Below are 23,761 nucleotides of genomic sequence, written 5' to 3'. Positions count from 1 at the left end.
CGCCCGGCCCGACGTCCAGACCGCGGCCGGCCACCGCCCTCTGCCCCGACGGCCACGCCTGCCCCAACCGGCGCGGGCGTTTCCCAGGTGCCGCCGGGCCGGCCCCGCCCCCGCGTCCCAAGCTCCGCCCCCGCGCGCCCGCCCGCCCCGCCCCGCGCCCCAGGCCCCGCCCCCACGGAACCCAAGCGCCGGAGCAGCCGGTTGGCCAGGCCCGAGTGGGCCCGAGGCGGACGTGAGCAGGGCCAGATCAAGATGGCGGTGCAGGTGGTGCAGGCGGTGCAGGCGGTTCATCTGGAGTCGGATGCTTTCCTAGTTTGTCTCAACCACGCTCTGAGCACAGAGAAGGAGGAGGTGATGGGGCTGTGCATAGGGGAGGTAAGTCATCCAGTAAGCCCGGCCGGAACCCTGCTGAGCAGTCCCACCGTGTCCCCTGGTTGGGTGTTGCCAGCGCCCAGGGCTGCGGAGGCCACAGGCACTCCTGACTCAGATCCTTGGACGTATCCTTTGGATGGTCCTGTCGCCTGGGCCCCGTTTCCTCGCGTCGCTTAGGGCTTCTTTACCCTTCCGCAAGCCACCAGCGATCCTCCTAAGCCTCGGGGAGTGGGGGGGAGGGATGGAAGGCTCACTTTTTCTTGTAGTCTGTGGCTTTTCTTTAGATCTGGAGTTATAACCCCATTGACCAAAACTGCAAGTCAGATCAGAAAGCCGATCTTTTATAATGAGGACATCAGTGTATCAGGAAGCAGCTGACCACGATTAGGGCCCCTAGCCTCGCCTCCGCTCTTCCCTCTAGGAATCATTTTGAGGGTTCGGTTCCAAATAACCCAAGACAGGTGAGGGTTTCCAAGAATCCCAAGTTTCCACTGCGTTAAATATTGCAGAGGGGTGAAAGAGGATGAGGAAATAGAGCTTACTTGTTGGCAATCCGAAGTAAGAATTCTCCAGTCTTTCATGCCGGTGTACAGGAACACATAACCTAATTTTCATATTATCTGCATCCATGTACATCTAATACACTTAATGTGATCAATAATGTTTTCTGCTCTTTCCCACTCTAGTTGAATGATGACCCAAGGTAAGACTATATTTCTTTACTCCTATCTTTTGATCTCTTTGTCATTGTTAACTCAGAATTATCACAACTTTCGCAATGTTTTGTACAGGTTGTATTTTAAGTTACCATTATGACTGTGGAGCTCCCTCAAGAACACAGTTTCAATTCCACCCCAACCCTGAAAGTTGCTTTCCACCTTACTTTCTAGTAGGAGGATTTTCAGTTGAGATATGTATGATCCTATGTGAAAAATATGTTTGGGGGAGCCAAGATCATAAGTGAACCTGGGAAAGCTCTCTGTGGCAGATGATGTGCATATGAGGAGACATTTCCCGCTATTAATCCATTTCTCTATCTAAATTGTCAATGGCTTTCTGCCTCCCCCTGGTGGACCCTACAGTGATCTCAGAGATCCACAGCGGCTTGAATGCTTGAGGCGGTGAAAGCTTTGGTCTACCTTTATTTAAACGTCAGAGCACAGCAGTTTCTCCTTGTCAAACTCACCTCCTTAATACCCAGGATTATAGGACTTTAGCTTTGCCCATGAAAACTATGCACTCGCCACTTAAGCATATGTCTCAGAGTCCTTCTAACAGACATATGAGCACAGCTCTAGCCTCAGTTTACTTTCCCTCCTCTTCCTTTGTCTCTGCTGTTTCATTGCAAAAACTGCTATTCCTGTTACTTTGCTTTAATACCTTTTTATATTCCAAACCTCAGTTCCCTTTTTTTCTAATTTATCCCCAAAAGGAGTGACCCCAAATTTACATATACTGGAACTGATATGCGCACAGTTGCTGAAAAGGTACGTGTGCTATAGCTATAATTTTGCATGATGAAAACTTGCACTTGGGGAGGGATTTCTGTATTCTGTTTGATGATCTCAGCCAGGGTTAACCCAGTTCGTGCAGACCCACGTTTGGCTGGGTGGGGTGTTCTGTCTAGGAAAAGCAGATGAAGAATCTACTCAGTAGGAATGGGACCTAATTTTCTATTCTTTCTAGCAAATTATTACTACTTGATCAGGATTGAGTAACCACTGTCAGCTCTCCTCCTTGCTGTCCTCTGCGGGATTTCTGGCCCTTCTCCCATCTTCCTTGAGACCTTGCTGGTTCACATCCTTGAGATCTGGTTCACATCATTGTTATCTTTTTATCCCAAGTCCCAATATCTACTCAGGCAACCCCTCTCTGCTTACAGGCAACCTGTCTGCACTCCCGCCCTGCCTTTTCTTTCCTTTTTATTTCTTTAATATGTATTTATTTATTTGGCTGCACGGGTCTTAGTTGTGGCACGCATGATCTTCGTTGCTGCGTGTGGGATCTTTAGTTGCGGCATGTGGGACCTAGTTCCCTGACCAGGGATCGAACCCGGGCCCCCTGCATCGGGAGTGCGGAGTCTTAACCACTGGACCACCAGGGAAGTCCCCCTGCCCTGCCTTTTCTGGCATGCTCGAGCTTTTATGGTCGAGTATAATGCTTCTCAACCTAATTGTGGTGTAGGACCAGTTAATTTTTTCCCAACCTGTTGCAGACCAATGGTTTTGTAAAATACAATAAAAATAAATTATGTCCTCTTCTCCCACCAAGCAGACAATGGAGGTGATAAAAGCTATCAGGCAACAACTAATTAACATCTAATTATTACCCCCATGTACAGTCTTCCCAAATCAAGGAAAGAAGTCCACTTCCCATCCAGAGCTGCAGCTTCTTCAAAGACCTTGCTTATCAAATATCTTGTCTCTCTTCTGAGTCTTCAACCTATTCCTGTCATCTGGCTTTTTTCCCTTAGGATACAACTGTGCTTCAATTACTCTCATTTTCAGAAAGGAAAGACAAATAACTTCTCAATCCTGTATCTTCCTGTAGTTAACTGCTCTTGTATCCTTCCTTTAATAGTCAGACCTCTTAAAAGAATAGGCTGCAATCGTTCCTTATTTACCTTCTCCAGTGAAAGCGACCACCCTGTAGTTTGCAGTTCTACCTCTCCAGCCACCTCCTCATCGCTCCATCAGTGGATTATTCCTTGGTGCTTATCTTACTTAATCTTTGTCCTCAGAACTCTGAACTCTCACGGGGTGTTTTATTTGTTTTGTTTTTGCTGTGTCTAGCATTCCTCCCCTCTCTCTCTCATCCTTTATGGAATCTTCCTCCTCTGCCTATGCATCAAATATTGGGATTCTCCAAGTTTCTGCCTTCACCTCCTCCTCTTCCCAGAATGTCTTCCTGGCCAGCCTTACCTCCCCTATGGCTTTACCTGCAGCAGACATTGAGGTTAGACAGGTCTGTCTTCAAATGCTTTCTCTGATACTTGTGTGACTTAGGACATGTTACTTAACATCTGTGAGCTTTGCTTTCTTTATCTGCAAAACAGGGAAAATGACAGCCACCAGTTTCATAGAATTGTTGGGAGAGTTGGATCTGGGTAATGTGTGTAAAACACTCATCTGTAGAATGGGCATAACAATAGTACCAACCTCACCGGGTCATGGGGAGAGTTAATTAAATTAATACACGAAAAGCACTTTCCAAGTGCCTGACGCATGACATTGGCCATTCTGACTTGTTGTTAATGGCCAGTAGGTGATGGTTAGTATGAATTATCCCAAAGCTCCAGAACTTCATACTCCACTGCCTTCTGGACATCCACGTTTATCCAGACACAGGTATCTTTAACGTGTTCAAGACTGAACCTTTCCTCTTCCTCAAACCCTCTCCTCCAGCATTCCTCCTGCTGTAGTAGTTCCCGTACCTGGCTGCACCTTGGAATCACCCAGTAATCTTTACAAAATCCTGATACTGACTCAGTTGGTCTTTGGTGAGACCTGTGTGGCAGGAGTTTACAAAGCTCCCCAGGTGATTCTAAAGTGCAGCCAAGTTTGGGAACCACTGCCTGCCATTCAGAACCATTAATGTAGATTGCTTTCCCATTTGTTTCCAATGCACCATCCCAACAATTGCTACCTTAGTTGAGGTCCTTATCTCTTCCTTTATGGAATACTGCATCAGCCTCTCCACTGGTCTCCTTGCCGTGAGTCTGTCTCACCTCCAGTCTTTTCTTCTGACTACTTAGGATGTGACCTTTTGAGAACATAAGTCTGCTTGGCTAACTCCTTATTCCTTGCAGTTCAGCCCAGGTGCCGCCTGCCTCCTTGAAGGAACCTGTCCTGACCTGTAGGCTAGCTCCTTGAGCGTATCTATTGCAGTGCATATATGTCGTCTTAGAGCTGTTTACCTGTCTGTCTTCCTGGATGTGACTACTGTATCCTGTTTATCTTTGTATGCTCAGGCCCTCGTGTAGTGCCTCACATATAGTACATACTTGATAAATACATGTTGTATGATTAACACACATGCCCTACAGGAGGAAATTAGTGTTACCTGCCTGTGATCCATGGAGGGCCATGCCAGGGGGCACAGGCTTTCTGTAAAGGGCAAGATGGTAAATGTTTAGCTTCGCGGGCCATACAGGTTCTACTGCGGTTCCTCAGCTCTGCCAGTGTAGTGCAGCAGCAGCTACTGGCACATAAATGAATGAACATGGCCAGATTTGACCTGAGGGAGGCCAAGCAGGCCATAGTTTGCTGACCTTTGATCTGTACCAAGGCAGAAGAGCCAAAGGAACTGGGCTTTAGTACCTTAATTCCAAGACTGGAAAAGCATAGGGACCAATCTAGCTCAGCTGTAATATCTTACTTCTAGTGTGACTATGACCATACCAGTCTGTTCCTCAAACCCTTCAGCTACCTGTGACTTTCAGGGACATCCATCAGTCCTTTGTGACTTTTATTTATGCTTGTTTCGTTTTGTTTATGATCTGTTCCTGGGCTCGTCTCACCACCCTATCCTGAACTTCTTTTACGCATTCCTCTTAGGCACTGAAACTTTCTCTGAGAAAGAGAAAATTCATGCTGGGCATCAACTCCTACTAAAGTACATTCCCAGTCTTAATGATGTAATTTTATTTTTCAAGAGTCCATGTCCTCATCTTGAATTCTATGTCAACTTGTACCTGCAAATTTGATATTAAACTTCATGAGTTCAGCAACTTATCTTCTAGTTAATGCTGGCATGCCATATCTTTTTCCATCCTTTTATTTTTAGCCTTTCTGTGTACTAATATTTTCAAGTGTGTCTCTTATTAGCAGCATATAGTTTAAAAAATCCAATCTGATGACCTTTTTAATTGGGCTATTTAGTCCAATTACATTTAATGTAATTATATATGTATATACCCCCCACACATATACATATATATGTTATAGCTGTCATATTTTTGCTTTCTATTTGACCCACTTCTCTGTTTTGTTTTTTTCTCCTTTCTTGACTTCTTTTGGACTCATCAGTATATTTTATTATTCTCCTTTGATCCTCCATTAATCAGTTATAACATTTTTTACTCTCCTTTTAGTCGTTATCCTACATATTACAATATGCATTCTTAATTTGTTAGTCTAATACAGATTACTATTTTTACCATTTCACTGATAGTACTAGAACTTTAGAACATTTAAATTTCATTTGCATCCTCCCAACTTTTGGATTATTGTTTTCATGCATTTTAATTATTTGGATATTTTAAGCCCCACATGACATTGTTTTTTGGGGGTTTTTTTGTTTTTGTTTTCTTTTTTAAAGGGCAGAGTGACTTTTTATTTATTTATTTTTGGCTGCGTCGGGCCTTAGTTGCAGCACATGAGTTCTTCATTTCGGCATGCTGGCTGTCTAGTTGTGGCGCGCAGGGTCAGTAGTTGTGGTGCGCGGGCTTAGTTGCCCTGCGGCACGTGGGATCTTAGTTTCCCAACCAGAGATCGAACCTGCTTCCCCTGCACTGGAAGGCAGATTCTTAACCACTGGACCACCAGGGAAGTCCCCCCACATGACATTGTTATTACTGTTTTGTACAGTTAGCATTACATTTGTATTTACTCACATATTTTACCCTTTACAGTGTTCTTCATTCCTTCTTTCATATCTGGGATTTTCCTTTCTCTTTTTAGTATTTTCTGTGCTGATAATGATCTCTCAATTTTTTGCATGTGAAAACGTCTTTATTTTACTTTCATTTTTGAGGGATGTGTTCTCATTCAAAGAACTCTTCATAGAGTTCTTGGTTGGCAGATCTTTTTGCACTCTGACATGTCACCCATTCTCTTTATGCTTTGATTGTTTCTGTTCAAAAGTCAGCTCTTTGTCTTGTTGCTCCTTGGAAGGTCAAGTGTCTTTCTGTCTGCTTTTGATTTTCCTTATTGTATACTCTGTGCCTGCCAGACACGTGTGTGTATTATAAGAAAAGTTGTATGTGAGGGTAGAATGATTCATTCTTTATAGGATGAGCAAGGAATTTAAAGTCTATGAAAGAGTTCATGAGGTGAAAAAAGGCATGAAAGGGAACCACATTTGAAGCTCAGTAGCCACACGTGCCTCATGGCTGCTGTGTTGCACAGTGTAGGTCTATAGGTTACTTCAAAATCTTGTCTCAGATTTCACCCTTGTCCGGGCAACGTCTGGCAATGCCATACCCACCTTTTCTCCTGAAACTCTTGAACGATTTCATTGTTCTGGTTTTGACTGCTGTCTTCCTTCCTGGCTCCTCTCATTGTACCCCATCCTATACCATGGGTATCCCCCTGGATTCACCCTGGACCTCTGCTCCCCCTCCCCACGCTATTCCTTGCCTTTATTTACATCCTCTCATCTCAGTTGAGCTCATCTGAAAACACACTCATCTTCCTTCCTTCTTGATCCTTTCTAAACTTAGATCTGCCTCCTCTGCTCTACCTAGTTTCAACCCTGAAACTTCAGAGTCCTCCTTGACAGCTTCTGTCCTGTATCACCCATGGTCCATAAGCTACCAAATCTCGTGGATCCTTGCTTCTTAATGAATCTCAAGGCTGTTTCTTCCATCTCTGACATACACTTAGTCCAGTGCTTCCCGGTCAAGCTCTCTGAAATAGTGTCCTTCCTCCTAGGTCATCCTGCAGATCGTGGCTTGGCATTTGAGACCTTGCATATTTTCACGCTAACCTTCTTTCTTAGCCTTGCTGTCTGCCATTCCACCTCAAGTTCTGTACCACCTAAATGAGTTGGCCAATTTGTCTCCCAAACATGTCATTCACATCTATTTGGCATCTACAGACATTCTATCTATGTGTGCGTGTGCATGCGCGCACACACACACACACACACACACACACACACACACACACACGACAATCAGGAAATAGATAACTCTCGTCTGCCTTTTCTGTAAAGATTTGTTTCCAATCTAAGAGACTCCCTTCCTCTGGGCTCTGCAGCATTTATTTACTGCGTTACTTTAGTGTAGTTTCATGTATGATTCTTGCTGCGCAACCACATGCTAGCATTTTGAACACTTGGACTGTCAGCACTCTGACTTGTATTCCTGCACATAGTTGGAAATCAAATGACTGCTAGTTGATCATTGCAAAAGTCCTCCCTTGATCTAAACGTTAGCCTTTATGTTTTTGTTTTGAAATGTATATACTGAGGTTGGATGTCTTTTATTTGAAACGTTCTGTTATTCATGAGAAAAAATGCCTGTTTTCTAAGATGGAAACTTTAACCTGATAATGTAATACGATGCAGTCCCGTAATTGCAGGGAGAGATGTTATTCGAGAGAGACAGAAGTAAACGTTTCTGTGGATTTTCCTTTAGGTCGACACCGTCAGAATTGTTCACATTCATTCTGTCATCATCTTGCGGCGTTCTGATAAGAGGAAGGATCGAGTGGAAATTTCTCCAGAGCAGCTGTCTGCAGCCTCGACAGAGGCAGAGATATCCTTGCTGGTCGATGAGAAGCTTTTATGTGCTTTGAGGCTTCCGGGTTTCTCTGTTTGCTGCTTAAGCCGATTTCACAGCTTTTCTTCCTAGTGACTCTTTCCCAGTTTTCATATTTACCCCTTAGATCCAGTTGCTTGGTTAATCAGCATTTCTCTCCATTTCTCTTTTTGAGTGGCTTTTATTGGAAGAACTGGACATTTCTAACATTTCTGCTCTTAAATGCCAAAAGATCCCAGGGTCCAACACTATGACAGTGAACTCTCTGGGGAGTCCCTGTCTCCTTCCTCTCCACTCCCCCCTGCCCCGTCTACCCCGACCCCCGCCCCCACAGTTTTTGTAATATCATTTAGCTTCTGGGCCTTTCACTATCTTGGTCTCTCTCCTTTGGAGATTCTCTTTTGAGGCTGCCTCTCAAAGAGAATGCAGTGCTGAGAACTGAATGCAATATTCCATGTTAAATGTAACCAAAGAGCGATCAGTTGGGACATTTGCTTCCTATGATCTGGACTCCATACCTCAACTGTAACAAATTAAACTTGCATCAGCGGTTTTAGTAATTTATCATTCTTTCAGATTAAGTTAATCTTGTAGTCAATTAAAAAGTAACTTTTAAAAGTAGAAAACATGCATGGTACAAACTTTAAAAGGTACAAAAAAGTATACAAAGTAAGTATTTCTCTCTAGCCTCTGTGCCCCAGTTCCCCCACCATCCTTCCCTGGACATAACCAGGGGTATCAGGTTTTCATGTGTCCTTATGGATGAATTCTGTGCATACGGAGACATGTAAGAATATTTTCTTTTTTAAAAAGTATTTAATACATATGGTAGCTATGACATTACCTAACAGTGTATCTAGAGATTTGTCCACATTACTATATAGAGATGTCTCATTCTTACGACTACATAATACAGCCCTGGATGGCTGTGCTGTCCTCATGCAGATGTTTAGGTTATTTGCAGTCTTTTACTGACAGTGCTGCAGCAAATAACCTTGGACGTTGCATTTCACAAATGTGTGCGTGTATCTGTAGAATCAATTCCTAGATGTGAAATTGCCGGGGCAAAGGTTATATGGACTTGCGCCTGTAGCAGTTTGACCAGTTTACCCTCTAGCCATGTGCAAGAGTATCTGTTTCCCCACACCCTTCCAAACATTGTATGTTATCAAAGTTTTGCTTTTGTGCTGCGAGGCCCTGGTAAATCAAAGTTTTTGGTTGTTGCCAACCTGATTGGCAAAAAATTGTATCTTCTTTCTTGCAATTTTAATTAGCATTTTTCTTGTGAGTAAATTTGATCAGCTTTTAATTTTTAGGAGTCATTTGTATTTTTCTCTGAATTATATGGTTATTTCCTTTGCCCGTTTTTCTATTGATTTGGAAATATTTTTCTTAATAATTTATAGTTTATGTTAAGAAAGCTAGCCTTTTGTGATAAGGATAGTGATTTTTGTCAGCTTTTTCACAGTATGTGTGTGTTTTTTCCCAAATTGTTCTTGTTGCACTTTTATATAATCATATATATCAATCTCCTCTTACGATGAGATTGCATCTTTTGCATCTTTTTTTAAACTCTTTAGTTTGAAATAATTATAGATTCATGGAAAGTTGCAAAAATAGTATGGGAAGGTCCCTGTACCCTTACACAGTTTCCCCCAAAGGTTACATGTTGCATAACTTATGGTTCAATATGGAAACCAGGAAATTGACATTAATGTGTGTAGTTCTATGCCATTTTGTCATACGTGTGGAGAGATATATATAAAACCACCACAGCAGCCAAGGTGCAGAGCCGCTCCATTGCCTCAAGCTTCCCCTGGACGGTCACCCTCACCCCGCACACCTCAAACCATGGGAGCCATGAATCTGTTCTCTGTCTCCTCACTATAGGTTGGATTTTCCCAATTCTCTGCACACCTGGTAATTTTAGATTGGATGCCAGGATTATGATTTTCCCCTGGGGGCTGGATATCTTTGTATTCCTAGACATATTTTTTTAGCTTTGTTCTGGGATGCTGTTAGGTTACCGGGGACAGTGAGACCCTATTGTTACTTGTTTGAAGATTTGCTGCGTGGGACCGGAGGAGCTTTCAGTGTAGGAGTCATTTTTTCCGAGGCCTTCTGAGCCTCCTGCCCAAGGCCGCCTGAAATTGTTAGATTTGCATTCTGGCCAGTGGGGACAGCCCCCAGTCCCTGTCCTGCTTGAGTGCTGGGCAGAGTGACCTTCCATCCTTTCGGGTGGTCCTTTCCCTCGCCTTAGCTGAAGAAATGGGCTTAGGGAAGTTAAGTAACTTCTCTTGGCATTTGAAATTAAAAAAATATATATTTAAAAAGTTTTTGTTGTTGTTGTTGGCTGTGCCACGCAGCATATAGGGTCTTAGTTCCCCAACCAGGGATGGAACCTGTGCTTCCTGCCGTGGAAGTGTGGGGTCCTAACCACTGAACCGCCAGGGAAGTCCCTAAAAAGTATTCTTACACTTAGCTATACAGATAGGACTATTGGGTTTCAATGCAAGTAATTCACAGGAAAATGAACCAGCATTTTACAGTGAATAGCAACAGAAGGGGACAGCTTCTTATCTCCAACCGAGTTCTTATCTCAAGTCAGAGCCTCAGACAGTTACGGTAAATTTTTATTTCCAGAACAAAGAAGAAAATGTTCTTTTGGAGGATATTTCTAGACAAATGGGGAGACTCAACTGGGGGTCTTTGTTCATTTGGTCTCTGAAACCACCCTACTTGCTATTGTTGACACTGGCAGCTTGCCAGAGAGAAATGAAATGAATTTTTTAAATTTTGTACTTTTTCAGGAGTGAGGGTAGGTTGGGCTAGAGGACAGAAGATTACTCAAGTTAATAATGTGACATCCAAAGATTTAGAAGCTTCTTTTCAGATAGCACAGTGATAAGTATTTGAGTGATCAAATATTAGCTAAATTGGATTAAGAGCATATAACTATATACAATAATGGAAACCAAATGGATTCTATTTAAAAAAAAAGAAATACTTTTGGCTTTAGAAGGGAAGTCTGGGAAATTCTGGGCATTGACCTTTTTTCATTCTTTTGTTGACATTAAATTGTGATAGGTTTATTTTAAACTTCAGGTTGCTTTCTGAGCCTTTATTAGCATCACAAATTGTGTTCCCACAAGTTGAAAATACCTTGACAGACACACAGGTTGGCTGAACTAACTGGCCGCCCCATGAGAGTTGTGGGCTGGTATCATTCCCATCCCCATATAACTGTTTGGCCTTCACATGTCGGTAAGTATTATGGGATTGCAATGTTTTTTGTTCTTAGAAATGAATATCATTTTTCCTTCTCCATTACATGGGCTGTGGTTATTTTAAATCAAAATTTAAGTATCCTTAAGCAAACGTCCTTATTTTTATTTTGCTGTTTTAAAGGTACTGATTTATGTCATATTGATTATTTTTAATAGAGATAAAATTTTAGCACTCCATTTTGACAGTATTCAGGAAATCAAGACTAAACCCTGACAATTGGCTGGTATCCAAAATAATGATAATAATAATAAATAAACTATAACTGAAAATTGCCGGTTGTGACTATCACTGTCTAGTACACTACCATTTGGAAGAATCAAAGGTGTGAAGGGTGAAATTTATAAAACTGATGTTTACAATCTCTGTTTGACACATATATCATCCTAGCTCTTGGGGCTGTCAACCTACCTCCTCAGCCCTCTAATCAGTATAATGTAACAAGATTGTTTTCTCTCTCTCTCTTTTTTTGTTTTTTTTTGGCTGTGTTGGGTCTTCGTTGCTGTGCGCGGGCTTTCTCTAGTTGCGGCGAGTGGGGGCTGCTCTTCATTGCGGTGCGCAGGCTTTTCATTGTGGTGGCTTCTCTCGTGGAGCACGGGCTCTAGGTGCGCGGGCTTCAGTAGTTGAGGCTTGTGGGCTCAGTACTTGTGGCTTATGGGCTCTAGAGCACAGGCTCAGTAGTTGTGGTGCACAGGCTTAGTTGCTCCACGGCATGTGGGATCTTCCCAGACAAAGGCTGGAACCCGTGTCCCCTGCAGTGGCAGGCAGATTCCTAACAATTGCGCCACCAGGGAAGCCCTGTTTTCTTTCTCTTTATCTTTACCCTTTTTCTCTAATCATGGTCACTTTTTGTCTCTATCTGACTCTTTTGAAAGAATTAGAATAACTTTACTTGCGGAAATGAATGTTTCCTCGTCTAACCCGTGACTTAGAGACCTTCCCCCTCATGGCAGTGAGGAGGAAACAGAGGCTCCCATGTGCTGAGTAAGTGGCAGTGCTGAGGTCTGAACCGTATCTGTCTCCCAAGTCTGTAGCATTTGATACTGCAACCACTCTCTACTTCTTGAAACACTTCCCAAATAATCACGAGGAGTGTGTGGCTCCTAAGAAACTAAGCTGAGGTTCGAGCTGAAATACTTTGTGCAAAACCAGTCAGCTAATAAGTGGCAGAGTCAGTATCTCAGTGGAGGTTTCTGTGAATCAGGGGCCTTGGCATTCTCCAGCGTCTGCTTTGTCTGGTTAAGTGGGAATGCTATTTATGAAAACAGGAAATGGAGGAGGAAGCATAGGTTTGGTGGTGGGGAAAAAGATACATAGTTGAGTTATGTCATACCCATGCAATGATCTTACCCAAATTTTACCTATAGGACGTGGCTTGCAAAAGAAAAAGGGAAGCAATTTAAAAAGCACAGCCTATTTTGTAAATCGCATGTGACTTGGCACTGTTTTTCAGTTACTCTTACATTAACTTTCCTGTCTTTGTAAGTGCATAGTAAAAGGAGACATGCGCCTGTAGTTATGTTCCTAATCATAAGATCTGCTTGATCCTTTTATAAGAAGGGAAGCACTGCTACGGTGATGTCATGGTGTGTTAATTTATTACCAAAGTTGGTGGGTCAGATCAACCTCCCATGACAAATATAGGCTGTAGTTTTAATTAAGCAGTTTTCTATAACCAGTCATTTTTAAAAATTACATTTCCCCAAACATTCTCTTCTAGAAGTTACATGTCAATACTCCTTAGAATCATTACAAACAAATTTTTTTTGATATTACAATACATTTCTATGCCCTTCTTTAGCAAACTGACATAGATGGAAGCTCTGTTAGGACCAGGGATAGAATAAGTGAAGGCTGAACCAAAATTTTATTGTAATGTGATGGCTATCTCAGGGCTCATATTCTAAAAACACTTGTATGTATAGTCTCTCATTCTTTTAAAATCCTTTATTATGAACTGGGGTCTGTGGTTTCTGTTTCAGGAAAATTTTGAGTCAAGAGTAAATGAAAGAATATGGTGCTCAGACTGTTCTACTTTTACACCAGGAAACGGGAGGTGTGATTCTTTTGTCTCTTCAGACTGTCTGATGCTGAAAGAAAAATTGGCACAGTTGCAAGAAGGTCTCTTGGATGGTCCTCATTTAGACTAAAGTGTATCTTTTGGATTTGGCATTTAGGAGGTAATTTGGAAGTAATTAAGTTACCTCAGGGAAAAATGTAAATCAGGGTAAGGGGCATAGGGTTTGTATTTTAAGTAACGTGATTAGGCCTCATGGAGAAGGTAACAGTTGAGCAAAAACCTGAAGGAAGTGAGAGTTGGACGTGCAAATATCTTGTGGAAGAGCGTCCCAGGCAGAGAGGAGTAGGCAGTGCAAAGGCCCTGAGGAGGAGCATGCCTGGAATATTTGAGGAAAAGCAGGAGAGCCAGTGTGGCTTTGGGAGTAGCAGATTTTGTGGAGGAAATCAAGTGTGTGCTTTTGGACATGTTGAGTTTCAAATGTCTGGTAGGCAAGTGATGCTCACCTAGCCTGGCTTTGGTCTGTGACCAATTCGATAAGGAGCCTACACCAAACATAAATCCTCTGTCGGGAGTCCCCTGGTGGCCTAGTGGTTAGGATTCTGGGCCTTCACTGCTGTGGCCCGGGTTCAATCCCTAGTCAGGGAACTGAGATCCTGCAAGCAGCTTGGCATGGCCAAAAAAAAAAAAAAATCATCTATGTCAACTTAGCATATTGTTTAGTTCAGCTTACATTTTCCTTAAGACTTTGTCAATGAAGGAAGCAGAGCATTAATTTCCATTCCAGCTCAAGCTCTTGTCTCCTTGTGAACGGGTAACAAATAGTTCATGGACCTACTGCCTTGAGGAGCACAGTATTAAGACAACCAAGTCTCAGTGTCAGGTACACAATTGGATATATGATTCGGCAGTTTGGGTAGAAGGCTGGAACTAGAGTTTATTGAGTAGGAGTTGGGAGTGGCCAGTATAGAGATGAGATTTGAAGCCGTGGAACTAAATGAACTCCCCCAGGGAGTAAGTGTAGGTGGAGAAGAGAAAATAGCTGAAGACAGAGCCCTGGGCATGCCAATATTTCGAGGATGGAAAGATGGGAAGGATCCAGCAAGAGACTGGAAAAGAAGAGCCAGGAAGTTAAGAGGACAGAGATGAGAAGAGTGGGAATGTGAGGCCAAGTGAAGAAAGTGTTTCAAAGAGGGAGCAATCGGGTAAATTGAGAACCAAAAATGCATCATGGGTGATCTTGACAGAAGCACTTTGGGTGGCACAGTATGGATACTAATCCATTTCAGATTCAGCAGTTCATCAACAATGGTTGTGGATGGAACGAAATGTAATGAATTATTATGAAGTACCTCTGATGTGCTAGGCGTTGTGCTAAAAACATCTGGCAACTTTTAAAACACAAAACCCTGAAAAAGTACGGATGATGTTTATCCTTATTTAACTGATGAGGAAATAGGCTTAGAGGTATTAAAAATTTTACCAAGGTCATATAGCAGGTACAGAGATCATTCAAACAGTGCTGTTCATTTTCACCAACTGTTTCAGCCAGTATTTTTCTCATACTCTTTGCTGGGTACTGTTGGGCCCTACTCTTTACTTAGGAATATATTGGGTAGAAGTCCCAGTGCGAAGTATATTTAAGAACATATAGAACAAGCTAACTGGGCATAAGTCACCGGACCAAACCATGCTGTGCACTGTTTTGTTGTAATACCAGATCTTTTGTATCCATAAATAATGGTCTGAGTACTTCATATCTTTAAACTTTGCCTCTGTTCAGTTTTTGGTAATCTTTTAGCTAATCCTTTCAAATGTTACTTGGTGCTTGTCTATGATTTCCTTTTCAAAAATTGTATAACCATTTAGTGAGATTCTGTTCCCTGGAATGTAGTATTTAATTCTATTGTAGTCACTTGTATACAATAGTTTCCTCTGTAATAGTTCTACACTGCCATTCTTTAGTATCGAGTCTAATGTATTCACTTCCCTAGAAGCTGTCCATCAAAAGGCTTATTCTAAGAAATCTGCTGTCTCCTTCGAATGCCTTCCTTTCTTTTGGAGTCCTCCTGGAAGAAATTATCGGTGTTTTGGGGATAATAGGCTTTCCATTTTTTTCTTTCTATGCTACATTTCATAGCAGGGCTAGTTGTGGGCTAGGCAGCCTAGAATTAGTAATAAATTTTATTATTTAATTGCCGACTCCTGTAGTATTTCACTAACCTAGTAAAATGTTTATACTTTGACAATAATATTGTCATTAGGATGTACCCCTGTTCTGCCTTTAGAATCTGAATCCCGCGAGGATTGTATGCTGCTGTTATCTTTATATTTTCATGTCTGGGAGATACAGTTTAACAGCAGATTTTTATTTTTGTTTATTTGCAGATGTTCGTACACAAGCCATGTACCAGATGATGGATCAAGGCTTTGTAGGACTTATATTTTCCTGTTTCATAGAAGATAAAAATACAAAGGTATTGTGTGTGTGTGTGTGTGTGTGTGTGTGTGTCTATGTGTGTGTGTGTGCACATGCGCATGCGTGTGTGTATAAACACACAGACACAGAGAATAGAGAAAAATCTTTTTGCAATTTTAATAGGGTGGCCAGGGAAGGTTTCAATCAGGAGGGTCATTGAGTCAGGACCTGAAGAAAGTGAGGGAGCAAGTCTTGTGGATTTCTTGGGGGAAGAGCGTTCCAGGCAGAGGAAATAGCCAGTGAAAAGACCCTGAGGTGAGTGTGGCATGTTTAGGGGACATCGAGGAAGTCAGTGTGGCTGCAGCAGAGTGAGGCAGAACATGACTACATGTCCCAGCTTGCCTCTGTCAGTCCCAGTTCCACCCATTGTCCCAGTCTCCTATTCAGTTAGCACCTTTCCTTCTTGGAAGTGTCCTGGTAACATGGTAACCAGGACATGGTACCATGGTAACTCTTTGCATGGTAACTCATGTGGTCATCCTACAGTGAGGTCTGGAAGATAACTGGGGGTGGGGCTGGGGGGACAGGGAGGGAGGGGGTGCAGAGACCATGGCGTCCGTGAAACCAGTTAGGAAGCAACTGTAGTAATCTAGGAAAGAGATGACGGATGTTTGACCACGGTGGTAGGAGTGGAGGCTAATAACAGTAACAAGTGCTACCATTTATCACGTATTGTATGGCACTTACTCTTTAGGTGTTTTACATAAATATACTCGAACGCTGACAACCACCTGTGAGGATTACTATTATCAATTTTTATGGATAAGCAAACCGAACCTCAGAGAAGTTAAGCAGCTCAATCAATGGCTAGTCTTGCTGTTCTGTTTGAATTTTACGTTCAGATCAAGAGGTTTTACTATGTGTCACTTCAAACAAAAAGAAAATTTAACACTGCAAGTATGAATTTTGCCGATTTACCAAGTGTGTCCTCCTCTTGTTCAGTACATTAGTTATATTCTCAGAATCTATGTTAATAATGAATATTCTTCATAAAATCACTCTTTTCTGAAAACATTAAAGTTTACTATCTTGAACTTCATACTTCATTTGAAATGCTTCTGGCTTTGTCATCATAAATTTATTGTCATTATAAATAGTTGTTGCATGAGTTTGTCAGCTTCCAAAAAAGGAGTTTGAATGGTCTCATTCTTAGTTTCTTGGTTCTCATGTTTGTGAGCAATTCTCTGCTGTCACATGAGTGGATGTTTGATTGTGGCCATCTCACGTTGACTGAGTATTTTTTTTTTTTTTTTTTGCGGTACGCGGGCCTCTCACTGTTGTGGCCTCTCCTGTTGCGGAGCACAGGCTCAGCGGCCATGGCTCACGGGCCCAGCCGCTCTGTGGCATGTGGGATCTTCCCAGACCGGGTCATGAACCCGTGTCCCGTGCATCGGCAGGCGGACTCTCAACCACTGCGCCACCAGGGAAGCCGTTGACTGAGTATTTGATCCTTCTTACAGGAACTGAGTTATACATAGTCTATCTTTGGAGTCTCTTCTAACCTTCCAGTCCCAGAGGGGCCTTTGAGTTTTAGGTTAGAGTCAACTAAATTGCTATAACTCTTTCAATATTAATCCTCTGTGTGACCTTTCTTTTTTTCTTTTTTCTTTCTTTTTTTAGACTGGACGGGTACTCTACACTTGCTTTCAGTCCATACAGGCCCAAAAGAGCTCAGAGTAAGTATGACAGAGATATATGTATGTATTGGTGGGTTAATCTCCATTCCAGGGAATTGATTGTTTTATTTCATTTTATTTTTCTCATTAGTAAGACACTAAGAATTCTATAGTCTTGCTTATACATGTGAACATCTCTGTGAGGAATTAGAATCTCTTTAGCATCTTGGATATCAGGGATCTAGAAAGCTAGGATCATATAAGCAAGGAGTCTGTTCATTGCAGTTACATCACCACAGCACTGTCCCACATTTCCTTTCCTGCATTATTCTAAACTGAGTTGCACTGTTACTTTCCCTGTCTCTGATGAATTGTAAAACAAAGGCTGAGTGTGCAGAGTCTTATAGATTTGTATAAGCTCTTGTCTTTGTTGTGCCATAAACTTGATTTTAGAATTACAGTATCTCATTTAAATGTTTGCATAGCTTAGTTTCCTCATTTAAGTTCAATTCAACCTAAATTAGCAAATACAGTAACTACTGTATGCCAAGCACCATGGTAGGCACCAAGGAGGCAGAGAGAAAGCCAAGTTCATTATCTAATTGGGAGACAGAAACAAAGAATGCCTTAAATTTTTTTCTTATAATATTTGTCAATTTATTATGATAGCATTGTTTGAAACAGCAAAGAATTGGGGAAAATAACAGATGTCTGTCAGTACAGAACTGATTAAATAAATTATGATGCATCTAAATGATGGAATAATATTCAGCTATTAAAAATATGAGGGGAATTCTCTGGCGGTCCAGTGGTTAAGACTCTGTGCTTCCACTGCAACGGGCCCAGGTTCAATCCCTGGTCGGGGAACTAAGATCCCACATGCCGCATGGCGTGACCAAAAAAAATAAGGATGCTTAGTAGTGCTACATAAATATCTCCAAGATACACTGTTAAGTAAAAAAGGCAAGGTACAAGAACAGTCTGTATAGAATGCTACCATTCATATAAGGATATGGAAGAGAAATCTACTCATGACATACCAGTGTACTTGCTTGGAAATACACAGAATATCTGGAAGGAAACATCAGTCACCTCAGCAGAGAGGAAGTAGGAAGGAGGTGTGGAGACTTAATTGTACCTTTACATAGCTTTGGAATGTTGAACCATACACAAGTGTTAATTTTTAAATTTTTCATCAAAGTAATAGATGCACGTGCATAAAAATATCAGATGGCACAGAATTTATGAGAAATACTGTCACTCCTCAGGGGGAACCACTTCTTTCTCCCAATTTTGTTTTTAGTTCTTCTGTTGTTTACCTTGATATCTCTAAATAATATACTTTTGATACTCTTTCTTGATTTACTAATTTTAGATATTAATTATTCTTCTTATTATGTTATCTTGGTCTCACAAATGAGGATTTAGTTCACACCGCCCCATCTCCATTCTGCCCAATGTAGTTATATTACTACTTTTTGTTCTTCTGTTGTTACTTTTCTAATCTTAAAGTTTGCCCCTTTATTTATTCTATCAACAACAGACAATAGACATCTCTTGGCTCCCTAGTGTTACTTGCAGTTTTACCATAAACCTTTATATTTTCACAGTTGCAAAAACCTGTGTTCTATGTTGTAATCACAATTGTGTTTTCTGTGCTTTGTGTACTAGTTGATTCTAAGAATAGAAAACAAAATGTTTATATTGTTATGATTATATAAATATTATTCCATGTACAACCAAGCACTATAAAGTAGTATATTATGATTCCATTTCCTTTCCTGTATAGCTTTTTGCTTTTTCATGGGGTTTTGAATGGCTTTTTTCTCCCTTATTTCTCTGACTTTATCACCTCCCTGAGTTCCAGATTCCTAGGATCGCTCCCTAAAGCCTTCTATCTTCCTGTGCTAATCAGGTCTCAGCTGATGTCTTGGGGCTTTCCTTCATTATTCTCCTGGGTTGGATCCATTGTTGTCTGGATTTCATGTCATTTTTCTTGGTTCACTCTGTCATTTTGCTGTTAAAGGCCGTCTAGTAACTTCCTAAGAAAGGTGTGCATTTGAGCTAAACCTTCTGCATCTGTGCTTGCCTGAAAATGTTTTTATTCTTCATTAATAACCCTAATGGATAAAGAATTCTAAATTGACATTTTCCCCCTCAGAACATTAAAATTGAAAAAGTGACATCAAGAGAGAAAGTGACAAAAGAGAGAGTGACATCAACAAAAATGGCAGAGTAGGAAACTTCAAAAGTCCTCCACAGGGCTTCCCTGGTGGCGCAGTGGTTGAGAGTCCACCTGCCGATGCAGGGGACGCAGGTTCGTGCCCTGGTCCGGGAAGATCCCACATGCCGCGGAGCGGCTGGGCCCGTGAGCCATGGCCGCTGAGCCTGCGCGTCCGGAGCCTGTGTTCCGCAACGGGAGAGGCCACAACAGTGAGAGGCCCGCGTACCGCAAAAAAAAAAAAGTCCTCCACAAAAGCAGTGAATAGCTGGCAAAAACTGTCAGAATCAACTTTATTGGAACTCTAGAAACTAATCAATATTTTATAGCAACCTGGCAAATACTAAATCCAGAAAAAAAAACACCAGAATCTCAGCATTTAAGTAAATCTCTGTCAAGTCACTAGATGGCTACTAAGCTAACAAGACAAAGACCTCAGTGGCCACATATAACAAAGAATATAGACTATAAAAAATTAGTTCAGGAAAGTCACTAAACACACAAACAAAATCAGATAAAACAAGCGGCAACAATAAACCCTGGGGAGGGGGTGGAATACGATTTCCATAGTTAAAATATTCGAAATGTCCAGTTTTCAGCAACAACAAAAAAGGCATTCACAGAAACAAATTATGGGCTGAAAGCAGGAAAAATAAATTAATAAAAACATTCCTGGAGGAAGCCAAGATGTTGGGCTTACTAGACAAAGACTTTCAATCAACTATTTAAAATATTTTCAAAAAGCTAAAGGAAATGATATACAAAGAACTAAAGAAAACCATGAGAATGATAGAGAATACCTAATAGAAAATATCAATAAAGAGAGAAATTATAAAAAGGAACCAAATAGGAATTCTAGAACTGAGAAGTACAATAAGGGAAGTGAAAAATTCACTAGGTAGGTTCAACAGCAGGTTTGAGAAGACGAAAGAAAGAATCACCAAACTTCAAGATAGGTGATTTGTATACATTTTCTGCCCCTTTCTCTATCTCATCCTCTACTGGGACTCCTATTATGAGTACACTTAGAGCGTTTTAAGATGTCCCACAGGTCTCAGGCTCTTTATTTTTCTTCATTCTTTCTTTCTTTCTGCTCCTCAGACTGGATAATGTCAATTCACCCAGTCTGAGGAGCTAATTTGAACTAAAGTGTTAATTGTAATTCCAGGGAAACCGTTAAGAAAGTAGAGATATATAGTAGAGAGAGAGAAAGGAAGGAAGCAAAACAGTGTACTAGAAAATGTCTTTCTAATACAAAAGGCGGTAAGGAAGAATTGAACAAAAAATGATATAAGACATAGCAATTATAAACATATATGCACCTAACAAAAGGACCCCAAAATATATCACACAAAAATTGACAGAACTGAAGGGAGAGGTAGGCAGTTCAACAATACTAGTGGGAGACTTCAACACTTCACTTTCCTTAAAGGATAGAACAATTAGAAAAAAAATAATGAAACAGAAGACTTGAACAACACTATAAACAAACTATACCTAATAGACACACACAGAATTCTCCACCCAACAATAGCTGAATACACTTCCTTCCCAAGTGCACATAAAACATTCTCTAGGATAAACCACATGTTAGTTCACAAAACAGGTCTCAATTTTTGAAGACTGGAATCATACAAAGCATCTTCTACAAAAATGGAATGGAATCTGAAATCAGTTACAGAAAGAAATCTGGAAAATTCACAAATATGTGGAAATTAAAAAACATGCTTTTAAACAGCCAGTGTTTAAGAGAAAGAAGAAATCACAAGATAAATTAGAAAATACTTTGAGACTAATGACAATGAAAACACAACATACCAAGATTTATGGGATGCAGCAAAAGCAGTGCTCAGAGGGGAATTTATAGCTATACATGCCTACTTTAAAAAAGAAATACCTCAAATCAGTATTTAAGGTATTTCTAACTCTACGCTTTAAGGAACTAGAAAAAGAAATGCAAACTAAATTCAAAGCAGTTAGAAGGAAGGAAATAATAGAGTGAAGACAAACAAAATAGGGAATACAGAAACAATAGAATCAAAGAAACCAAAAGTTAGTTCTTTGAAAAGATCAACAAAATTGACATGTCTAGCTAGACTGACAAAAAGATGAGAGAAGAACCAAATAACTAAAATCTGAATTAAAAGTAGGGACATTACTACCAACTTTACAGAAATAAAAATGATTATAAGGTAAAACCAAACAATTGTTAGATAACCTAAATGAAGTGGACAAATTCCTAGAAACACACAAATTGCCAAAACTGGCTCAAAAAGAAATAGAAAACCTGAACAGACCTAAAAAAATTAAATAGATTGAATCAGTATGCAAAAACATCTCAACAAAGAAAACTCCAAGACCAGATGACTACACTGGTTAATTCTGCCACACATTTACAGAAGGATTAACACTAATCCTTCTCAAACTCTCCAAAAATAGAAGAGAATGGAGCACTTCTAACTCATCTTTGAGGCCAGTATTACCCTGATACCAAAGCCAGACAAAGATATCACCAAAAAAAAATATTACAAAGTGATATTCACTATGAATACAGATGCAAAAATCCTCAACAAAATCCTACCATACTGAATCCAATAGCACATTAAAAGGATTATACACTATGATCAAGTGGGATTTATCCCTGGCATAGAAGTGAGGTTCAACATAAGAAAATCAATTGATTAATATTCCACATTAATAGAATGAAGGAAAAAACCCACAACTGATGCACGAAAAGCAAAATTTCAACATCCTTCCATAATAAAAACACTCAGAAAACTAGGAATCTAGGGAACATTCCTCAACATTTTTGGGCTTTTATGAAAACCCACAGCTAACATTTTACGCAATGGTGAAAAGCTTTCTCCCATAAGATGAGGAACAAGACAAGGATGCCCACTTTCACCACTGTTATTCAATGTTATTGGTAGTTCTAGCCAAAACAATTAGGCAAAAAAAAGAAATAAAAGGCATCCAAATTGGAAAGTAAGAAGTGAAACTATGTATTTGCAGATCATGTGTTCCTATATATAGACAATCTGAAAGAAAGCCCCCAAAGCTACTAGAGTTGATAAATGAGTTCAGCAAGGTTGCAGTGTTCAAAATCAGTGCACAAAATCAGTGTGTATTTCTACACACCAGCAATGAACAATGTAAAAAATAAAACTAAAAAATCCAATTACGACAGCATACAAAATAATAAAATACCTAGGAAAAAATTTAACCAAGAATGGGAAAGACTTGTAAAGTTAAAACTAGAATACATTGGTGAAAGAAAAAACACCTAAATAAATCAAAAGCTATCCCTTGCTCATGGATTGGAAGACCCAATATTGTTAAGATGACAGTACTTCCCAAAGATTCAATAAAATCTGTATTAAAATTCCAATGGCCCTTTTTACAAAAATGGAAAAGATGATCCTAAAATTCATAAGGAATTGCAAGGTGCCCTGAATAGTGAAAATAATATCGAGAAAGAAGAATAAAGTTGGAGGAATCACACTTCCAGATTTCAGAACTTACTACAAAGCTTCACTAACCAAAACTTTGTGGACCTGGCATAAGCAGAGACACAGAGACCAATGGAATAAAATTGAGAGTCCACAAATAAACCTGCATATCTGTGGCCAACTGATTTTCAACAAGGGTGCTGAGGTCGTTCAATGAGGAAAGAAGAGTCTGTTCAACAAGTGGTGCTGGGACAACTGGTTATCCACATACACTATATATAAAAATTAACTCAAAATAGATCAATGACCTAAATAGAAGAGCTAAAACTATAAAATGCTTATAAGAAAACATAGGGGTAAATCTTCATGATGTTGGATTTGGTAATGGAATCTTAGATATGACACCAAAAGCATGAATAACAAAAGAAAGCAGATAAATTGGATTTCATGAAAACTAAAATCTTTTGGGCTTCCCTGGGGGCTCAGTGGTTAAGAATCCACCTGCCAATGTGGGGACACAGGTTCAAGCACTGGTCCGAGAAGATCCCACATGCCGCGGGGCAACTAAGCCCATGAGCCACAACCACTGAGCCTGTGCTCTAGAGCCCGCGAGCCACAGCTCTCGAAGCCCATGCACCTAGAGCCCATGCTCCACAACAAGAGAAGCCACCGCAATGAGAAGCCTGCACACCACAACGAAGAGTAGCCCCCACTTGCTGCAGCTAGAGAAAGCCCGTGCGCAGCAACAAAGACCCAACACAGCCAAAAATAAATAAATAAATTTATTTAAAAAAAACCCAGACACTAAAATCTTTTCTGCATCAAAAGACATTACCAAG

The 23,761-nt window shown here is 40.7% G+C and overlaps 1 protein-coding gene across 1 annotated transcript in view; it reads left to right on the top strand.

Moving 5' to 3' along the window:
* Window positions 1–247: 247 nt before the first annotated feature.
* BRCC3 (BRCA1/BRCA2-containing complex subunit 3) overlaps window positions 248–23,761 on the top strand; it is a 76,345-nt gene continuing 52,831 nt past the window's right edge. Inside the window, exons 1-7 of the mRNA XM_060002628.1 lie at window positions 248–375; window positions 1,059–1,075; window positions 1,805–1,859; window positions 7,733–7,852; window positions 11,032–11,119; window positions 15,546–15,634; window positions 17,257–17,312. Coding sequence (XP_059858611.1) covers window positions 253–375; window positions 1,059–1,075; window positions 1,805–1,859; window positions 7,733–7,852; window positions 11,032–11,119; window positions 15,546–15,634; window positions 17,257–17,312 — 548 coding nt within the window. The 5' untranslated portion in view covers window positions 248–252. The remainder of the gene's footprint in view (window positions 376–1,058; window positions 1,076–1,804; window positions 1,860–7,732; window positions 7,853–11,031; window positions 11,120–15,545; window positions 15,635–17,256; window positions 17,313–23,761) is intronic.

The sequence above is a fragment of the Delphinus delphis genome, chromosome X, assembly GCF_949987515.2.
Source record: "Delphinus delphis chromosome X, mDelDel1.2, whole genome shotgun sequence".
NCBI lineage: Eukaryota > Metazoa > Chordata > Mammalia > Artiodactyla > Delphinidae > Delphinus > Delphinus delphis.
The sequence above is the reverse complement of the archived record's forward strand: the minus strand, read 5'-3'. Positions and strand labels throughout refer to the sequence as shown.